General features: G+C 47.3%; 2 protein-coding genes across 5 annotated transcripts in view; both read left to right on the top strand.

The window, feature by feature from the left end:
- Positions 1-2,282: 2,282 nt before the first annotated feature.
- Positions 2,283-6,997, top strand: LOC144480465 (C2 calcium-dependent domain-containing protein 4C-like). The gene is made up of 2 exons (XM_078199914.1): positions 2,283-2,736; positions 5,981-6,997. The coding sequence occupies exon 2, from the start codon at positions 6,052-6,054 to the stop codon at positions 6,961-6,963; it is 912 nt and encodes a 303-aa protein (XP_078056040.1). The 5' UTR covers positions 2,283-2,736; positions 5,981-6,051; the 3' UTR covers positions 6,964-6,997.
- An 11,309-nt stretch (positions 6,998-18,306) lies between these two features.
- vps13c (vacuolar protein sorting 13 homolog C) overlaps positions 18,307-21,403 on the top strand; it is a 339,816-nt gene continuing 336,719 nt past the window's right edge. For 3 of the 4 annotated variants that reach the window (XM_078200207.1, XM_078200204.1, XM_078200206.1), the window contains exon 1: positions 18,307-18,436. In XM_078200207.1, coding sequence (XP_078056333.1) covers positions 18,337-18,436 — 100 coding nt within the window. In that variant the 5' untranslated portion in view covers positions 18,307-18,336. The remainder of the gene's footprint in view (positions 18,437-21,403) is intronic. The other variant, XM_078200205.1, reaches the window with a different exon arrangement.

Raw genomic sequence — 21,403 nt, 5'->3', positions numbered from 1 at the left:
ATGGACAGGCAGTGAGTGGAGAAATGAGGGCTGTTTAAATTAACCCCTTGCTGTCCTTAATAAGAGAAACTCAGCAGATGACACAGATGCAGCTAGAATGTTGAGTAGAGGGGCTTCACCAGCTAGAACGTAAAGTAATTAAAGTTTCTATCTCTGTCTGTTCTTGAGTCACAATAAAGTCTGAGCTAATGCCTCAGACAAGTTGGCAGGGTTTGTGATGTGATATATGTAAACTGTCCCAGCTGCTTTGCTTCTTCCCAGATGATAATTAATATCATCGTCTTTGAGTAGCCGTTTTTTGAAACTTCCTTCATGGCTCAAACATAATGGGGAAACGTGTGTTTTTTTTATGGAACCACTTCCTGAGTGCATTCCCCGGACGGTAAGAAGTCTCACAACACCAGGTTAAAGTCCAACAGGTTTATTTGGTAGCACAAGCTTTCGGAGTGTTGCTCCTTCCTCAGGTCAGTGAAGAGTTGTGTTCACAAACAGGGCGTACATAGACACAGACTCAATTTACAAGATAATGGTTGGAATGCGAGTCTTTACAGGTCATCAAGTTTTACAGGTACAGACAATGTGAGTGGAGAGAGGGTTAAGCACAGGTTAAAGAGATGTGTATTGTCTCCAGCCAGGACAGCTAGTGAGATTTCACAACTCGAGGCAAGTGGTGGGTGTTACATTCCCGGGAGCCAGGGTGAAAGCGGTCAGTCAGCGATCGGGTCAGAACATTCTCCAGCTCCACTGTCACTGCTGAGGACTCAATAGATTCTCCACATTGACAGTGTAACTCAGCATTATGTCTGCCTGATTGTGGACTGACACATTGCTATTAGTGGGCAAGTTGTGCGTTGACTTTTATCACTTGTGCGTTGTTTTCATCCTCCCACACGTTCCATCAGCTGCATCATTAAATAAACCCTGTTCATTCCTCCAGTGTGAAAAAGTTAAACTTTTGTGCAATTTCATTGGTCACCTGGGAGTATGTTTCACGATTCAAACACCCCACACCCCAGTCTAGTTTCACCTCCACTAACGTTTCTTCACTCCGGTGTGACTTTTGTCCTCTTTTCACCCTGCCCATCTCCATTGTTCATCTATTCCCATCTTGTGTCTCTGCCCCTCTGTAAATCCCCTGCTTTTATACTTTATTAAAAACCTGAAATCTCAAAAACCTTCTGGCCCTGATGAAATGTTCACTCTCTGATCTGCGGTGTATTTCCAGCGCCCACAGTTAAGCAGCTCCAGCAGCTGTCTAATTGTGCAGAGTTGCATTTATATAGCACCTTTCATTGCCCCAGGCAATGAAGTGAGATTTGAAAACACGGGTGGGAATTTTAACATCATTTTTTAACCCTGGATCGGTAACAGCCCGGCCTCAGTACCCAAGGAACTCTGCTTTTGCTAACCTAAGTAAGAAGTTTAACAACACCAGGTTAAAGTCCAACAGGTTTATTTGGTAGCAAAAGCCACACAAGCTTGTGTGGCTTTTGCTACCAAATAAACCTGTTGGACTTTAACCTGGTGTTGTTAAACTTCTTACTGTGTTTACCCCAGTCCAACGCCGGCATCTCCACATCTTTGCTAACCTGATACAGATTCCCACAACGACCCTGAAGTCATTCCTGAACCAGGATCGTTCAAGCCCCCAAATGAAGCAACCTCCCTCACCCGATTAATATTTCATGTCTGCAGTAATAAATTGAAGGCATCCTTTGGCGATACAGCTTCACTTAGCAAAGTCAACACAATATCAAAAGATCTGAAAGAGGCTATGATTGTAGGTTACCTCACACACTCACACCTGTCTTCAAACTGGTCTGGCTAAAAGTGGGAATGTTTTTCAAATTAAGGACCAGGGAATGGGGACAAAATATAAACCAGTTAATCTCCAGGTTTAGAATTACTTCGCTTCAGTGAGCGGATGTCCATTGTGTCCACTGCTCCGTGTCTGAGCAACTCTCTCTCTCCCTGAAACTGTCAGACAGGGAAAACACATTCAGTAAATTGCAAACACACAGCAACGCAGTCGGCATCTAGCGATAGATAACTGCTCGGGAGAACTTACAGTTACACTCCTGTAATTTTTATTTAAATCTTCCGAACAAGCTGTTGTTCCCATCTGCTGAATCTGTTGGCTGATACAATTGGTCAGAAAGAAATAAATCCAGAATTTCCTGTTTGATTGGTTAAGCTTATAAATGAGTGTAACCAATGGGTTGAGCACCTGCGGTGAATCATGGATTGGTTTATAAAAACAATATGTGGCACAGGGGGACCAAGATACTGGACAGCAGTATACAGAGAGCAGGATACTGGACAGCAGTGTACAGAGAGCAGGATACTGGACAGCAGTGTACAGAGAGCAGGATACTGGACAGCAGTGTACAGAGAGCAGGATACTGGACAGCAGTGTACAGAGAGCAGGATACTGGACAGCAGTGTACAGAGAGCAGGATACTGGACAGCAGTGTACAGAGATCAGGATACTGGACAGCAGTGTACAGAGAGCAGGATACTGGACAGCAGTGTACAGAGAGCAGGATACTGGACAGCAGTGTACAGAGATCAGGATACTGGACAGCAGTGTACAGTGAGCAAGATACTGGACAGCAGTGTACAGAGTGACCAAAGGGCTGAACGACAGCATACTGAGTGACCAGGATACTGGACAACGATCCACTGAGTAAGCAGGAGACTGGGGATAACATCCTGACTAGCCAACCTTTCAAGTAAGTTAACATTTATTTATTAGTTACAAATAAGGCTTACATTAACACTGCAATGAAGTTACTGTGAAATTCCCCTAGTCGCCAAACTCCGGCGCCTGTTCAGGTCAATGCACATCTTTCAGACTGTGGGAGGAAACTGGAGCACCCGGAGGAAACCCATGCAGACACGGGGAGAACGTGCAAACTCCACACAGACAGTGACCCAAGCCGGGAATCGTACCCAGGTCCCTGGCACTATGAGGCAGCAATGCTAACAACTGTGTCACCATGCCGCCCCCAAATACAGTGTCTAAATTTGCAAATGAGGTCGAATTGGGCTTGTAGATAATGCAAAGGAAAATTATGTCAGGAAGTCATTAATAAACTTACAGAATGGGTGTCAATTGTAATTTCAATATTGATAAATGTGAGGTGGTGCATTTTGTTAGAAACATGACTGTCTGGATAGAATTTAAATAGATAGAGGAGTGAAAGGTACAAATAAATCATTCAAACCAGCAATGCAGCTTAATATGGCCTTAAAAAAAAGACATTTCTAAGGAGTAGAATTGAAAAACCAGGAAAGAAATGTTTACCTGTACTGAACCTTGGTTGGATCACACATGCAGTACAGTGAACATCTCTACATTCTAAAAAGACTTACTGGAGAAAGTTAAAGCCTCTCTATTGTGGAAAGTTAAAGCCTCTCCGTCCCTTTTACACTGTCAGGAAAGACTGAACGAGCTGGGATTTCTTTCTCTCCAGAAGGGAATGTTACAAGGTGACCTTAGAGAGACCTTGAACATGGTGATAGGCTTTGATTGAACAGGCATAGAAAAGTGTTCAGAGATTCACAAACTAGGACCACAAAGAGAAGAAAGTCACTAATAAACCCAACCTGGAATTCAAGAGCAATGCTTTTAGCCCAAGAGCTGTGAGAATGTGGAACTCGCTACTGTCGGGAATATAATTTGTTGAGACAAATAAAAGGAGAGTGAGAGAAGGGGGGAAGAGAGAAACAGATAGATAAGCTGATGGGGTTAGATGAGGAGGTGAGGGAGAAAGCTCATGTGAAGCTTCCTTCTGAACTGTAAACATGGTGTAACTTAATGACATGTCCATTTGATAATATGTTGTACTGAGTGAGTGGCCCGCAGCCTGGGCAGCTTTATGTACTGGGTGAAAAAGCAAAATATTCTGGAAATCTGAAGTAAAAAGAGAAAATGCTGGAAATACTCAGCCAGTCTGGCAGCATCCGTTGAGAGAGAAAAGGAGCTAACGTTACAGATCAATCTGAAAGAAGAAATTGGGAAAAGTTTCAGATGTAACAAGTAGAGATGTTGGGAGGCAGGAGGAAAACAAAGTGCAAGTCTAAGACAGGCTGGGAAGAGTAAAGAAGGAAGGGATGAAGATGTGGACTAAACAAATGGGAAAAGTTAGGAAAGTATTAACCTAGAGAAGGTGTTAATGGGAAATAGTGGAATCATCACCAACAGCTGCTGTCAAGAAAATCGGAGCAGAGATTACTGAGTGAAATTATTGCTCTTAATGTTAAGTCCAGAAGGCTGCAAAGTGACCAGTAGAAAGTTGAGGTGACGTTCCTCAAGCTTAAGTGAGTTTCATTGGAACAGGCGAGCAGGTCTGGGACAGAAAGGTCAGACTAGGGGAAAGGTCGCTAATTAAAATAACAAATAATTGGAAGCGGAGATGTTCTGCACTGTTTTTGCCCAGTTTGCATTTGAAAGGGTGTTATGGGGAGGAGACAGGGTTTGGGGGTGATTTGAGGAGTGGAGCAGACTGTGTTGGAGAGAATAGTGCCTTTAGAATGCTGGGGAGGGGAGGGGGGAGGCGGGAAGGTGCAGAAATAGTGGTGGCTGATGGAACATGAGGAACCCTCGTGTGGTTCTGGGAGGAAGAAGGAAATGATGGGAGTGCATGGACTCAGTTAGGCTCCTGGGGAGGGAATCCTTTGAACATTTTCCTTTTGGATGGCAGCTGCTGATGAATCTGTTTTTCACCTCCTCTGGCCCATCTTTTGTATCTTTACTTTTAGCACCCCTGTCTCCTTTGGCTCAACCTCTGCCAGTTAACCTCTCCTGCCCCACCCTATCACAGATATTTTCTTTTGTCCCCCCTCCCAGCTCTCCCTGACTCAAACCTGTTCTGTCAATAACTTTTTCCAGTTCTGACGACCTGAATCATGAACCCTTGTTTCTCTCGGCACAGATACCCCCCTGGCCCGCTGAGTATTTCCAGCATTTGCTGTTTGCGTGACTGGACAAGTTTGTCCCATTGAGTGACCAGGAGACTGGGCATCCTGGTAGTGAGGAAACAGGCTGGCATGGGCAGTATGATAGCCAAGTTCTGCACACATGAGGACGGCCTCAACCGGGATCTTGGGTTCATGTCACACTATCTGTAACCCCCACAACTTGCCTGGATGTGCAAAATCTCACTAGCTGTCCTGTCTGGAGACAATACATATCTCTTTAACCTGTGCTTAATGCTCCCTCCACTCACATTGTCTGTACCTTTAAGACTTGATTAGCTGTAAAGACTCACATTCCAATCATTATTCATGTAAATTGAGTTTGTGTCTTTGTGCCCTGTTTGTGATCAGAACTCCCACCCGCCTGACGAAGGAACAGCCTGCTCCGAAAGCTAGTGGCTTTTGCTACCAAATAAACCTGTTGTACTTTAACCTGGTGTTGTTAGACTTCTTACTGTGTTTACCCCAGTCCAACGCTGGCATTTCCACATCGTGGGCAGTATGGGCAGCTCTGCAATACAGGTGGTGGGGAGGCAAGTCTTCATATATCATACAGATATATTTAGGACAGCACGGTGGCACAGTGGTTAGCACTGCTGCCTCACAGAGCCAGCACCCGGGTTTGATTCCCAGCTTGGGTCACCCTCTGTGTGGCGTTTGCACATTCTCCCTGAGTCTGCGTGGATTTCCTCTGGGTGCTCCGGTTTCCTCCCACAGTCCAAAGATGTGCGGGTAAGGTAGATTGGCCATGCTAAAATTGCCCCTTAGTGTCAGGGGGACGAGCCAGGGTAAATATCATTATAGGAATTATTAAAAACTATAGCAGCTTTCTTATCTTAGGAGGTGATCTGAGTGGCCCTAGAGAGATCAGGGCAGTGATAGGTGCTGGCAGACCTGTTTGGAACACAGTCTCTGGGATTGTGAGGTCCACATCAGTCCAGGTGACTCATTGCAGTCCTTGCCTCAAAATAATAACCCACAATTTCCTTCCTGTTCACAGATTGATTCCTCCAGAGAGAAACCTTCACTCCAGGAGCTCCTCACCCTCCTGCCTGGACCCCCTGAGGGATCATGTTTAATGTCAATGTCTTGACTCCGGACCGCGTTCCTGACTTCTTCATCCCCCCGAAGTGGAGTCGACCTGCCACCTGGAAGAGGGCTGCATTGGAGCAGAGGCTGTGGGAGTGCCAGCTCACTGCCCCCGGGGATGGGGGCCTGCTGGACGGTCACCATGATGGAGACAGCACGGACTGGGACCCCCACTCTCGGGCAGCCCTCTCCCTGCCCCACTTGCCCCGGGCTGACACTCCCTATGGATTCTGCAGGCTTCTGGAGAGCCCCCACACCCGGCGGAAGGAATCATTGTTCCATGACCACTCTGAGCAGCAGGGCATAGCCTTCCCTTGCCCGGGCAGGGAGCTAGTCTCAGCTCCCTGGCCCAGTGGCCAGCGGCCGGTGCGGGCACTAGGCTGGAGGGAGGTGCTGGGCAGCTCCAGGGAAGGGGGCTCACTATCCAGCTCCCCGGGCAGCAGTCCAGAGCACAGTGGAAGGGGATCTCAGGGGGTCCCCTTCGCCCTGGGGGTGGTACCTCTCGGACAGAGCCTGACCAAGGAGAGCAGTGCCAGCCTGGGGGATAGGGGCATCCTCCGGCTTCGGGCTGAGTTCTGCAGCCAGAGGCAGCGTGTTTGGATCCGCTTACTGAGTGTGGAGGGTCTGTACGAACAGGTCACAGACTGTCAGACCATCAACTGCTGCCTGTCTCTGTGTCTGAAACCTGGCAAAGAGCAGAAACAGCGCACTGCTGGCATCCGCAGGAGCAGGAACCCAATCTTCAACCAAGATTTCTTCTTCTTTGGAATCTCTGGCGACCAATTGAACTCCAGGTTTTGTCTAATCAAAGTCTTTAATAAAGTCTCCCGCATAAAAAGGAAATCTGTTCTGGGAGTTTGCCAACTGTCTTTAGCCAGTATTTTGCCACTGTAGATGCAGCATCTCTATCTCAGGTTGTTTTTTTTTAAGGAAATGTTATTTTTAGAAATAAAAACAAACTCAAGTTGTTCTGATGTCCGTGTGTGTGTGTGTGTGTGAAACCCACAAAACCTCCAGCCTGGCCCCGGGAGCAGAAATCAGTGCTGTTCCTGTGGCCACTGCTGCTTCATCAACCCACCAACAACAACATGCAACCAGGGGCAGCACTCGTTCTGCGAAGCAACTTGACTGTTTAAAAATAAAAAGCTGACACCACACACACGTCATGCCGTCTACAAAATAAGATCCAGCAACTTGTGGGGGGGGGGGGGGGGGAGAGAATGGGAATCATCACAATTCACTGGATAAATTCTCACCATTCCGTCAATATCCTTGGTCAAAAAATGCCTCTCCCTCCCACTCCCCCCGTGACTTGCAAGAAACTATCGGACTCCCGACGTAAGTAGGAATTGAACTAACCACAGGATGGTAGTTAATGACAACTGGGTCAGTTTAATGGTAGAATTTACATTCCTCCAACGCCTCTTAATCTGACTAGCCGGAAAAGCAACAGTTCATAGAACCATAGTATTCCCTACAGTGCAGAAAGAGGCCATTCAGCCCATCGAGTCTGCACTGACTCTCCCAAAAAGCATCCACCCAGCCCTCTCCTCTTTTTTAAAGTTAAGTTTATTTATTAGTGTCACAAGTAGGCATACATGGGCGGCACGGTAGCACAGTGGTTAGCACTGCTGCTTCACAGCTCCATGGACCTGGGTTCGATTCCCAGCTTGGGTCACTGTCTGTGTGGAGTTTGCACATTCTCCCCGTGTCTGCGTGGGTTTCCTCTGGGTGCTCCGGTTTCCTCCCACAGTCCAAAGATGTGTGGGTTAGGTTGATTGGCCATGATAAAATTGCCCCTTAGTGTCCTGAAATGCGTAGGTTAGAGGGATTAGCGGGTAACTGTGTAGGGATATGGGGATAGGGCCTGGGTGGGATTGTGGTCGGTGCAGACTCGATGGGCCAAATGGCCTCTTTCTGCACTGTAGGGTTTCTATGACATTAACACTGCAATGAAGTTATGTGTAACCCCGCGCATCTACTATGGCCAATCCACCGAACCTGCACATCCCCAAAGACATGCTGGGTAGGTGGATTGGCCGTGCTAACTTCTCCCTCAGTGTACAGGAGCCGGAGTGAGGTGACTAGGGGATTTTCACAGTAACATCACTGCAGTGTTAATATAAGCCGACTCATGACATTAATAAATAAACTGAAACTGTGAGAGGAAACCGGAGGAAACCCACAGAGGACGTGCAAACTCTACCGACAGTCACCCAATGCTGGGGTCGAACACGTGTGCCTGGCACTGTGAGGCAGCAGTGACAGCCTGTTAAAGAATAAAAAAAATCTACTCCATTGAAACCGTTTAACATCTTAAACACTGATCAGATACAGATAGGCGGTACCGTGGCAGAGTGGTTCGCACTGTTGCCTCACTGCGCCAGGGACCCAGGTTCAATTCCCGGCTTGGGTCACTGTTTGTGTGGAGTTTGCACATTCTCCCCATGTCTGCGTGGGTTTCCTCCAGGTGCTCCAGTTTCCTACCACAGCCCAAAGATGTGCGGGAGGAAACTGGAGCACCCAGTTGGCCATGCTATATTGCCTCTTAGTGTCGGGATAAATAAGTGGGGACAGGGCCTGGGTGGGATTGTTGTCAGTGCAGACTCGATGGGCCAAATGGCCTCCTTCTGCACTGTAGGGATTCTATGATCACTCCTTGATCTTAAATACAAATCAGAATATAAGTCAGGTTTATGCAACCTGTCCTTGTAGTTTAACCTTCGAGATGCCAGTATGATTCTGGGAAGGTCCAAGGGAGGACAGATCAACAAGAGAGGGAATAGTTGGAAACTCCAAGGAGCCTTCACTCCAAAATAAAGCAGAATCTGTTGGAGGGGTGAGATATTTTCACTGTAATAAACTGGACCACACAAAATCACTATGCTGGAGGTTAAATGGTCAGCAGGTTGGGACTATATACAGAATCATAAAATCATAGAATCCCTACAGTGCAGAAGGAGGCCATTCAGCCCATCAAATTCTACACCGACTAAAATCCCACCCACGCCCTATTCCTGTAACCCCCCCCATATTTACCCTGTTAATCCCCCTGACACGAGGGTCAATTTAACATGGCCAATCAACCTAACCCGCACATCTTAAACAGGGAAAATTGAACTTAGACACTGGAGAAAAAGAGAAGCCAGTCGGATTGGTACACAAAGAGAAAGAGCAGACACTGGGGGTGAAAATGTGTCCACAGATTGTACAGGGGCAAAGTGAGCAGTGGGTGGTGGTTGTGTTTTTTGCTGAAGTGTTTCCATGTGGACAGGATAGGAGGGGAAAAAATAATAAAATGCTTTGAGATACGGGTGCAAATCAATCCCTAATGTTGTGGGATAAAGATATCTGTTGTCCAGAATGGAAATTGAATGGAAAGGTTCTGGTCAGCAGCATTCATGGTGAAATGAAAGAAATTCCTTTAGTAAAAATAAGCTTGAGTCGCTTGAAGGCGGGGAAATTGGTAGGTGCAGCAGAAACCTAGCCCATTGCAGGCATTCAGTTCATTCTGGGGAATGATATAGTTGGATCACAGATGGTAATGATGCCTAACCTATTTGAACAGCTGGTGAAGAATCCAACCACATAGAAATTACAAATGACCATCCTGGGGATTTTCTGGATTGCATAGTGACACGATCACAGGCTCATGAACTAAAACAGGGTGGCAAGTGGTTAATAATGTTGCCTCACAGCTCCAGAGACCTGGGTTCGATTCCCGTCTTGGGTCACTGTCTGTGCGGAGTTTGCACCTTCTCCCCGTGTCTGCGTGGGTTTCCTCCGGGTGCTCCGGTTTCCTCCCACACTCCAAAGATGTGCTAGTTAGGTGCATTGGCCATGCTAAATTGTCCACTAGTGTCCTGTGATGCGTAGGTTAGAGGGATTATCAGGGTAAATATGTGGGGTTATGGGGATAGGGCCTGGGTGGGATTGTTGTTGGTGCAGCCTCGATGGGCTGAATGGCCTCCTTCTGCACTGTAGGAATTCTATGGTTTCTAACAAAAGAGGGAGGAGCTGTGAGTCCAGGGTGAGGCCAGTAAGATCAGGTTATCTGATGTGATCTTTAGCAAGTTAACTGAGAGTGAGATAGACACAGAGAGTGAGACCAATGTGTTCAATTCAAAGACGTTAATTGAATTACAGCAGAGAATGACTCAAAATTAAAGCAACTCTATCAGACAGCTTACTCAGCATTGGAAGCGCAGTGCATTCCCGAGTGTTAGTATGTACAGGAGAACATATTAATGCGAAGTGGCGACCACTGCATGTTAGTGCAGAGGACAAATGGGCAGAAGCTCACCAAATTATATCACCCTCTGAGTATAGGAAAGAGATTCTGAAAATAGCTCACGGGATCCCATTAGGGGGAATCCTCGGAATAAGGAAAACCCAAGACAAAATCCTGAGGCAGTTTTACAGGTCCGGAATATACAAGGATGTAATCACTTTTTATCAAACTTGTTAGCCCTGCCAGGTAATAGGGAAACTGCAAACTGTAATCAAGCCTGCACCTCTGGTCCCTATCCCAGTGTTTGGAGAACCTTTTAAAAGGATGTTAATCAACTTCGTAGAGCTGTTGCCAAGAACACGATATGGGAATCAATATTTGTTTACTATCATGGATCTATCCACCTGATTATGTTAAGCCGTACCCCTGAGAACCATTACCGCTAGGACAGGAGTTGAGGAGTTAACCAAATTCTTGACGAGATATGGCTTACCAAAGGAGATACAATCAGGCCAAGGGTCAAATTTTATGTCAGGATGATTCAAAGAGGTCATGAATAGCCGGAGATCAATCAGTACAATTCATCAACCTATCCTCCAGGGTTCCAGGCATCCAGGTGGCACCAAACTTTGAAAACTATGATGAGAGCTTATAGCCAAGATTACCCCATCTCAAATTCAGGGACTGACCGAATGGGGCCTGTGAGGTGGTGAGAAAACATTTAAAGACAGCCTAAACTCTACCACCTCGTCTGGGCGTAATTTCCCGCAATGGAAATCTCCATTGGCCTCGGGCTGGATCTTACGGTCTTGCCCGAGTGAAGCCATAAAATCCCATCCGTACTTTTTCACCAGGAGAGAGGGAGTGTTCCTGTTCTTACCTGTGTCAGGTGAACCCCTGACAGTTAGATTCACTGGGTCGTATATATAGAGAGGAAACTGAGCCAGGTAAACTATCTGTATGCACCCCAGATAGACCCAAGTCACACAGAGCATGCCATGTGAACATGTTGTAGAACTTTTGGGGTTGAGGAGATGAGAACAAGCATGAGGTATTGTTAGTAATGAAGCAGAAGAAAGCCGAGGGGGAAAATTCTGACAGTGGCTCCCCTCAAATTAATTTGGGAAATGAGGAAGTACTGGAAAATTTAAACCTGTGATTAAGTCACTGCCCCAATAAGAGCCGGAGCAAATTGACAGAGTTATTGCAGTCCTATAAACATATTTACAGAAATAGACGAGGAAGAAAGGGATTAACGATGTATGATGTAGATGTGAGAGACATCACTTCAGTCAAACAAGATCCATATTGGTTAAGCCCAACTAAATTATCGCAGCTACAAAAGAATACAAAATATGCTCCAAACTGAAATTATTAAATGGAGTTCTGGTCATTGGAGCTCCCCTATCATCATGGTGCCCAAACTGGATGAAACCACCTTTTCAAGGGCAACTAGGGATGGGCAAAAGGTGTTGGCCAGTCAGCGACGCCCATGCCCAACGAATGAATAAAAAAACCCCAGAGACTGTGCGTGAACTACAGGTGGGTGAATGCCGCATCCAAGAGGAATTTGTTCCCTATTGCGTGTTTGGAAGACTACGTGAAAAATGTTGGGCAGTCAAAATTCGTCACCATTAAAGACTTTCTAAAGGGCTATTGGCAAGTACCGTAGACTGAGGGCAAAGGAGATTTCCGTCTTTATGATGCCACAAGAACTTTATCAATTCAAAGTTATGCTGTTCAGGATGAAGAACATGACCACAACATTTCAGAAGCTCATGAACAGAGTGCTTCAAGGATTAAGTCACTGTGCCATATACATTGATGATTTAGTGGTGTTCAGTCAGGGTTGGGAAGAACATTTGCACCACCCAAAGGAACTGTCTGACCGCTTAGAAGAAGCCAATCTCGTGATGAATTTTGTAGTGAATTCACTGAGGCCCAAATTACATATCTGGGACACAGTGGGACATGGTCAAATAGAACCATAGAAAAGTTACAGCAGAGAATGAGGCCATTCAGCCCATCTTATCTATGCCAGCCCCAGGACACTCAGGTGCCCCTTCTAATCCCACCTTCCTGCACCCAACCCATAGCCCTGTAGCTTACAGCACTTAAGGTGCAGATCCAGGTACTTTTTAACAGAGTTTAGGGTCTCTGCCTCCACCACCAACTCGGACAGCGAATTACAGACAACCACTACCCTTTGCACCGTGAGCTGTAAAAATACAGGCCATTTGGGACTCCGTGGAACCCACCACCAGAAAAGGGCATGAGTGGATTCTACCGTAAGTTCATGCCCAACTTTTAGTGGTGTGGTAGCATCACTCACGGAGCTTTAAAGAGGAACAAGCACCTTAACTGGATGGAGGACTGCCAAGTGGCATTCAAAACCATGTTGATGACAAACCCAGTGTTAGCAGCACCCAATTATACCAAGCGGTTTAAACTGGCAGTGGGTGTTAATGATGTTGGTGAAGGAGACGTGTTGTTGCAAGAAGATGAACCGCCTCAAGAAGCTGATGCAATATTTTTTAAGGAAACTAAATCATCACCAACGAAAGTATCCAACCATTGAGAAAGAGACTTTAAGTCTGGTACTGGCATTACAACATTTCAAGTTTTATGTTGCCAGCAACCCAGCAGAAACAATCATATATACAGACCACAATCCTTTGACATTTCTGGAGAACACTCAGTTATTCTGATGGAGTTTGCTATTGTGACCATTTAACTTAAAAATCTTCCATGTGGCTGGGATAGCAAACATCATTGCAGGTGCTTTATCCCGAGTGGGAACAGTAAATCCTGTGGGGTAACTCCTATGATAGTGCACGCTCTTGAATTTTGAAATGTTTAATAAGTTAGGACTGATAAGGAAAGGGTTGAGAAATGAAACATCTTTCTAATTAAGACATTTCATTTTGAAAAGGGAGGGGGAACGTGTCATGAATCTGCCTAATAACAGAAGTAATAAGAATTTAACAAGGCATGATGGGATGTAACCTGCCCAGCAACAGGTAGAAATCTGCTTACCAACAGCAGTGGCCAGTATTCAAGAGATGTGATTTTCCCTGTAACAAGATTAGCAGGCATCTAGACAGAAACAGATATAAATCGCCCTGCTAGTAAGAAACAGTTTACCTAGATGAGTGAGAGATCAGTGGGGTGTACATCATAGAAATCATAGAAACCCTACAGTGCAGAAGGAGGTCATTTGGCCCATTGAGTCTGCACCGACCACAATCCCACCCAGGTTCTACCCCCACATATTTACCCGCTAATCCCTCTAACCTACGCATCTCAGGACTCTAAGGGGCAATTTTTAACCTGGCCAAGCAACCTAACCCACACATCTTTGGACTGTGGGAGGAAACCGGAGCACCCGGAGGAAACCCACGCAGACACGAGGAGAATGTGCAAACTCCACACAGACAGTGACCCAAGCCGGGAATCGAACCCGGGTCCCAGGCGCTGTGAAGCAGCAGTGCTAACCACTGTGCTACCATGCCGCCCATGCTAATTTCACATGTACACATGCTAATTTCTCGAGTCCAGGAATTTGAGTGATGCAGACACGGCAGGAAAAATCAAAGAGGAACATTGTATTATACAATGTTAACAACCTCAGAAGCAGGCAGGCCAGTTTTTAATCTAGCAGCTGAGAGGTCAGTTCACATCGAAAGAGCCTGAGGGGTCAACCCACAACTCACAGCCAGGAGGTTAGGCCCAAATCTAAGTCTTAGAGCCAAGAGAGTGCAGGAACCTTCATAAAGGTAGTTTAAATGTCTTCACTGAACCAGGAAGAGACGTTTCCCAGACTTGATCCTCAGCTATTGTAGTAACTATAAACTGGGTTTGACTTATGGATTTATTTAATTTGGATGTAATTTGGGAAAGGGGAAGTCTTAAGGAGTTCAGGGATTATAGATCTATTTTGGAACAAGGGGTAAGTTCTACATTAACTGTGTGTGTGTATTTAGTGGTTTTATGAAGAACTGAACCTTCAGGAAACTTCCTTGCAGCTTTTAAATGCATTGTTCTGCCTGTTCTGTTCAATAGTATAGAGGGGCAATATGTATATAGTGCCAGCGTGTGTACAGGGACAGTGTGTATAGAGGGAAGTATGGATACTGGGATAGTGTGCGTACAGGAATAGTGTGTGTGTACAACGGTTGTGTGTACACAGGGACTGTGTGTGTACACAGGGGGAGCGTGTGTAGATAGGGACAATGTGTGTACTGGGACAGTATGTTTCGAGGGGCAGTGTGTACACAGGGTCAGTATATACACTGTGTGTGTGTGTACACACAGGCAGTACAGGCTGCGTCCCAGGTGATGCAGTTGTATTAAGTGTGTACAGGGGAAGTGTGTACACAGGGTCAGTGTTACACAGTGTCTGTGTGAGTACACAGGCAGTACAAGCTGTGTCCCAGGCGGCGCAGTTGTATTAAGTGTGTACAGGGTCAGTGTTACACAGTCTGTGTGTACACAGGCAGTACAGGTTGTGTCCCAGGCAGTGCAGTTGTACTAAATATGCCTAGGAGCAGTGTGTACATAGGGTTAGTGTGTACACAGTGTGTGTGTGTGTGTACAAAGGCAGTACAGGCGGTGAGGTTGTATTAAGTGTGCACAGGGGCAGTGTGTACTCAGGGACACTGTGTACACAGTGTGTGTACACAGGGCCAGTTTGTGTACCAGGCAGTGTCCAGGCGGTGAGGTTGTATTAAGTGTGCACAGGGGCAGTGTTTACACAGTGTGTGTGTGTGTATATGGTAGTCATGATGTGGAGATGCCGGCGTTGGACCAAACTTTAACCTGGTGTTGTGAGACTTCTTACTGTGTGTGTATACACAGGGACCGTGTGTGTACATAGGCAGTGTCCAGGCAGTGAGGTTGTATTAAGTGTGCACACAGGAACAGTGTGTACACAGTGTGCGTATGTGTATATGATGTGGAGATGCCGGCGTTGGACTGGGGTAAACACAGTAAGAAGTTTAACAACACCAGGTTAAAGTCCAACAGGTTTATTTGGTAGCAAAAGCCACACAAGCTTTCAGAGCTCTTAGCCCCTTCTTCAGGTGAGTGGGAATTCTGTTCACAAACAGAGCATATAAAGACACAAACTCAATTTACATGAATAATGGTTGGAATGCGAATACTTACAACTAATCCAGTCTTTAAGAAACAAAACAACGTGACTGGAGAGAGCATCAAGACAGGCTAAAAAGATGTGTATTGTCTCCAGACAAGACAGCCAGTGAAACTCTGCAGGTCCACGCAACTGTGGGAGTTACAAATAGTGTGACATGAACCCAATATCCCGGTTGAGGCCGTCCTTGTGAGTGCGGAACTTGGCTATCAGTTTCTGCTCAGCGACTCTGCGCTGTCGTGTGTCGTGAAGGCCGCCTTGGAGAACGCTTACCCGAATATCAGAGGCCGAATGCCCGTGACCGCTGAAGTGCTCCCCAACAGGAAGAGAACAGTCTTGTTTGGTGATTGTCGAGCGGTGTTCATTCATCCGTTGTCGCAGCGTCTGCATAGTTTCCCCAATGTACCATGCCTCGGGACATCCTTTCTTGCAGCGTATCAGGTAGACAACGTTGGCCGAGTTGCAAGAGTATGTACCGTGTACCTGGTGGATGGTGTTCTCACGTGAGATGATGGCATCTGTGTCGATGATCCGGCACGTCTTGCAGAGGTTGCTGTGGCAGGGTTGTGTGGTGTCTTGGTCACTGTTCTCCTGAAGGCTGGGTAGTTTGCTGCGGACAATGGTCTGTTTGAGGTTGTGCGGTTGTTTGAAGGCAAGAAGTGGGGGTGTGGGGATGGCCTTGGCGAGATGTTCGTCTTCATCAATGACATGTTGAAGGCTCCGGAGGAGATGCCGTAGCTTCTCCGCTCCGGGGAAGTACTGGACAACGAAGGGTACTCTGTCCACTGTGTCCCGTGTTTGTCTTCTGAGGAGGTCGGTGCGGTTTTTCGCTGTGGCGCGTTGGAACTGTTGATCAATGAGTCTAGCGCCATATCCTGTTCTTATGAGGGCATCTTTCAGCGTCTGGAGGTGTCTGTTGCGATCCTCCTCATCCGAGCAGATCCTGTGTATACGGAGGGCTTGTCCGTAGGGGATGGCTTCTTTAACGTGTTTAGGGTGGAAGCTGGAGAAGTGGAGCATCGTGAGGTTATCCGTGGGCTTGCGGTACAGTGAGGTGCTGAGGTGACCGTCCTTAATGGAGATGCGCGTGTCCAAGAATGCAACCGATTCCGGAGAGTAGTCTATGGTGAGCCTGATGGTGGGATGGAACTTGTTGATGTCATCATAAAGTTGTTTCAGTGATTGTTCACCATGAGTCCAAAGGAAGAAAATGTCATCGATGTATCTAGTGTATAGCATCGGTTGAAGGTCCCGTGCGGTGAAGAAGTCTTGTTCGAACCTGTGCATGAAGATGTTGGCATATTGAGGTGCAAATTTGGTCCCCATGGCTGTTCCGTGTGTCTGGATGAAGAACTGGTTGTTGAAGGTGAAGATATTGTGGTCCAGGATGAAGCGGATGAGATGTAAAATTGCATCTGGAAACTGGCAGTTGTTGGCGCTGAGCACTGAGGCCGTTGCAGCAATGCCATCGTCATGGGGGATGCTGGTGTAGAGTGCTGAGACATCCATTGTGACGAGGAGCGCTCCTGGTTCAACTGCTCCATGTGTGCCGAGTTTCTGTAGGAAGTCCGTCGTGTCGCGACAAAAGCTGGGGGTTCTTTGTACAATGGGTTTCAGGATGCCCTCGACATAGCCGGAGAGGTTCTCGCACAGGGTCCCATTGCCCGATACGATGGGACGGCCGGGTGTGTTTGCCTTGTGTATCTTCGGGAGGCAGTAGAGATCTCCAACGCGGGGAGTACGTGGGATGAGAGCACGGAGGGTGTTCTGAAGGTCCGGATCAAAGGTCTTGATCAGAGTCTTGTTGAGTTGACGGGTGTGTTCTTTGGTCGGATCTGCAGGTAACTGTCTGTAGTGTTCCTCGTTGTTGAGTTGTCGGTACACTTCTTTGCAGTAATCCGTTCTGTTCAGTATGACGATGGCCCCTCCTTTGTCTGCTGGTTTGATGACAATGTTGCGGTTGGTCTTGAGAGCGTGGATGGCGTTACGTTGTGCTTGGGTGATGTTCGGGGCTGTCTTGTGAGTGCGGCTGATGAATTTGGTGTTGACGCACCAAATTCTGCTCAGCGCAGAGTCGCTGAGCAGAAACTGATAGCCAAGTTCCGCACACACAAGGACGGCCTCAACCGGGATATTGGGTTTATGTCACACTATTTGTAACTCCCACAGTTGCGTGGACCTGCAGAGTTTCACTGGCTGTCTTGTCTGGAGACAATACACATCTTTTTAGCCTGTCTTGATGCTCTCTCCACTCCCATTGTTTTGTTTCTTAAAGACTGGATTAGTTGTAAGTATTCGCATTCCAACCATTATTCATGTAAATTGAGTCTGTGTCTTTATAAGTTCTGTTTGTGAACAGAATTCCCACTCACCTGAAGAAGGGGCTTAGAGCTTCGAAAGCTTGTGTGGCTTTTGCTACCAAATAAACCTGTTGGACTTTAACCTGGTGTTGTTAAACTTCTTACTGTGTATGTGTATACACAGGGGCAGTGTGTGTACACAGGCAGCGGCCAGGTGGTGCAGTTGTATTGTTTGTACACAGGGGCAGTGTGTACACAATGTGTGTATGTGTATACACAGGGGCAGTGTGTGTACACAGGCAGTGGCCAGGCGGTGCAGTTGTATTAAGTGTGTACACAGGGGCGGTATGTACACAGTGTGTGTGTGTGTGTGTGTGTACACAGGGACAGTGTGTGTACACAGGCAGTGGCCAGGCGGTGCAGTTGTATTAAGTGTGTACACAGGGGCGGTATGTACACAGTGTGTGTGTGTGTGTACACAGGGACAGTGTGTGTACACAAGCAGTGGCCAGGCGGTGCAGTTGTATTAAGTCCTCCGGGCCGCTGGTGGCGCTGTGAAGTGCCGCTGCCGCTGTCCCGGGGCGATGGTGTTGGAGGCGCTGGTGGCCGAGCTCCTGAACCGGGGCCTCGGGGATTATGTGGAGAATTTGGACAAATCTCAGCTCAAACTGGGCATCTGGGGAGGTGAGGAGCTGGTGTGGGTGTGTGTGAGGAGCGGGGGGATGGGGAGTGATGCGGCTTGTTCAGCAATGGGGAGTTTGTGTTTAACTCTCCGCCCCGGGAGCGGCAATTGCTGCAGATCCTCATTCCAGTCCCAGCCTCTCACAGGAGAGAGAGTACACCTATAATACCCGTCTCTATATACCCCTCTCCCCCATATACCCCTCATACATCTCCCATTTACCCCCTCCATGTAACCCCTTCCATATACCCCCTCCATGTCCCCTCACCATATAGACCCCTTCATTCCAGTCCCAGCCCCTCTCAGCAACTGGAGAGACAGTACACCCCCCATATACCCCCCCCATTTACCCCCCCCCATATACCCCCCCCATATACCCCCCCCCCATATACCCCCCCCATATACCCCCTCCATATACCCCCTCTCCATACACCCCCCCCATATACCCCCCCATATACCCCCCCATATACCCCCCATATACACCCCCACCCATATACCCCCCATATACCCCCTCCATATACCCCCTCCATATACCCCCCATATACCCCTCCCATATACCCCCCATATACCCCCCCTCCCCATATATACCCCTCTCCCCATATACCCCTCTCCCCATATACCCCCCATATACCCCTCATACAACTCCCATATACCCCCTCCATGTAACCCCTTCCATATACCCTCACCACATAGACCCCTTCATTCCAGTCCCAGCCTCTCAGCAACTGGAGAGAGAGTACACCCCCCATATGCCCCTCTCCCCATATACACCTCTCCCCATATACACCTCTCCCCATATACACCTCTCCCCATATACACCTCTCCCCATATACACCCCCCCCACATATACACCCCCCCACATATACACCCCCCATATAACCGTCTCTATATACTCCTCTCCCTCATATGCTCCTCTCCCCCATATACCCCTCATACATCTACCATATACCCACTCCATGTAACCCCTTCCATATACCCTCACCATATATACCCCTTCATTCTCGTCCCAGCCCCTCACAACAACTGGAGAGACAGTACACCCCCCATATACCCTCCCCCCCCATATAACCCTCATATACACTCCCCATATACCCCTCTCTCGCATATACCACTCGCCCCCATATAGCCCTCATATACATCCCCCATATATCCCCTCCATATATCCTCACCATATGTACCCCTTCATTCCAGTCAAAGCCGCCAACTGGAGAGACCGTATACCCCCCATATACAAGCCCCATATACCCCCTGTAAATACCCCTCATTTACCCACTCCATATACCTCTTCTCCCCATTCCAGTCATACCCTGCTCATTACTGGAGACAGTGACTGACCCATGTATCTGTACCCCTCTCCCATATAGCCCCTTCCATATGCCCCTTTTCCCCTGTATCCCTATATATCCCCCTTCATGTCAGCCCCTCCCACTCATGTCAGTCCCTTATTTATGCCTTATATATCCCCCTCCACGTACGCCCTTCCTGCTGTCAAATAGGTTCTCAACATCATGATCTGTAAGGATTGCTGCCCTCACTCTTCCTGTAACCCTATCTGTGTTGGCTTCTGTTCCTTTATCCCGAGTGAAAGCAAGTTCCACATTCTAACCACTCTTTGGATCAAGATGCTTCTTCTTGCTGTTCTTTTCCTTCCTCATTTCACTGGCCCTAACCTGGAATCATAGAAACCTTACAGTACAGAAGGAGGCCATTCGGCCCATTGAGTCTGCACCGACAATAATCCCACCCCAGGCCCCTATCGCCACAACCTGCCCGAGCTAACTCACTTTGCCACGTACACTCCAACACTGTCCCAGGCCGCCTTTTGTGGATTCACAGCCATCGAGTAAATTCAAGACTGGGATAACTAGATTTTTGGACACTACGGCAAGTGAGGGATGTGGGGCCTGTGAAGGAAAGTGAGGTTGATGTAGAAGATCAGTTATGATCTGATTGAATGGTGGAGCAGGCTCGAGGGGCCAAATGGCCGTCTCCTCCTCATTCTTAGGTTTCTAAAATTTTCAGAAGTGAAATGCCGTTGAGCGTGGAGAGTGTCAGGACATTGCAAACAGGGGAACGTTTAAGTTGATGTATTAGTGTCATAAGTAGGCTTACAGTAACACTGCAATTAAGTTACTGTGAAAATCCCCTAGTTGCCACACTCCGGCACCTGTTTGGGCATGCTATGGGAGAATTTAGCATGGCTAATACACCTAACCAGCATGTATTTCGGACTGTGAAATTCCAGACACCTCCCCGGGAAGCGTTTTCCAGACATTAACCACCCTCTGTGTAAAAACATCTTGCCTTGCACATCTCCCCTAAACTTTTCCCAAGCACCTTAAATGTATGTCCACTCGTACTTGACTTTTCTACCCTAGGAAAGAGCATCTGACTATCCATTCTTTCCATTCCACTAATAATCTTGTAAACCTCTATCAGTTACTCCTCAACCTCCGTTGTTCCAGTGAGAACAAAACCGAGTCTCTCCAACCTCCCCTCGTAGTTAATACCCTCCAGACCAGGCAACATCCTGGTAAACCTCTTCTGCACCTTCTCCAAAGCATCCACATCATCTTCTGGTAGAGTGGTGACCAGAATTGTACACCATATTCTAAATGAGGTCTAACTAAGGTTCTGTATGGCTGCAGCATGACCTATCAGTTTTTATACACACACAATTTTATTTTCAAAAAATGACTGTGAAACCGGAGCACCCGGAGGAAACCTATGCAGATGTGGGGAGAACGTGCAGACTCCTCACAGACAGTGACCCAAGTCGGATTTGAACCCGGGTCCCTGGCGCTGTGATGCATCAGTGCTAACCAATGTACCACCGTGCTGACAGATGATCAGGGAATATAGTAGGTAAAAGGTCTTAAGCTGATGGTGAGTGAAGGGGGCTGCACTCAGAGTGAGAAATGTGCAAGATGGAGGAGATTAGTGCAAAGGCAAACTGGGAATTCAAGAAC

The sequence above is a fragment of the Mustelus asterias genome, chromosome 29, assembly GCF_964213995.1.
Source record: "Mustelus asterias chromosome 29, sMusAst1.hap1.1, whole genome shotgun sequence".
NCBI classification, from domain to species: domain Eukaryota; kingdom Metazoa; phylum Chordata; class Chondrichthyes; order Carcharhiniformes; family Triakidae; genus Mustelus; species Mustelus asterias.
This window is presented reverse-complemented; position numbering and strand designations above follow the sequence as displayed.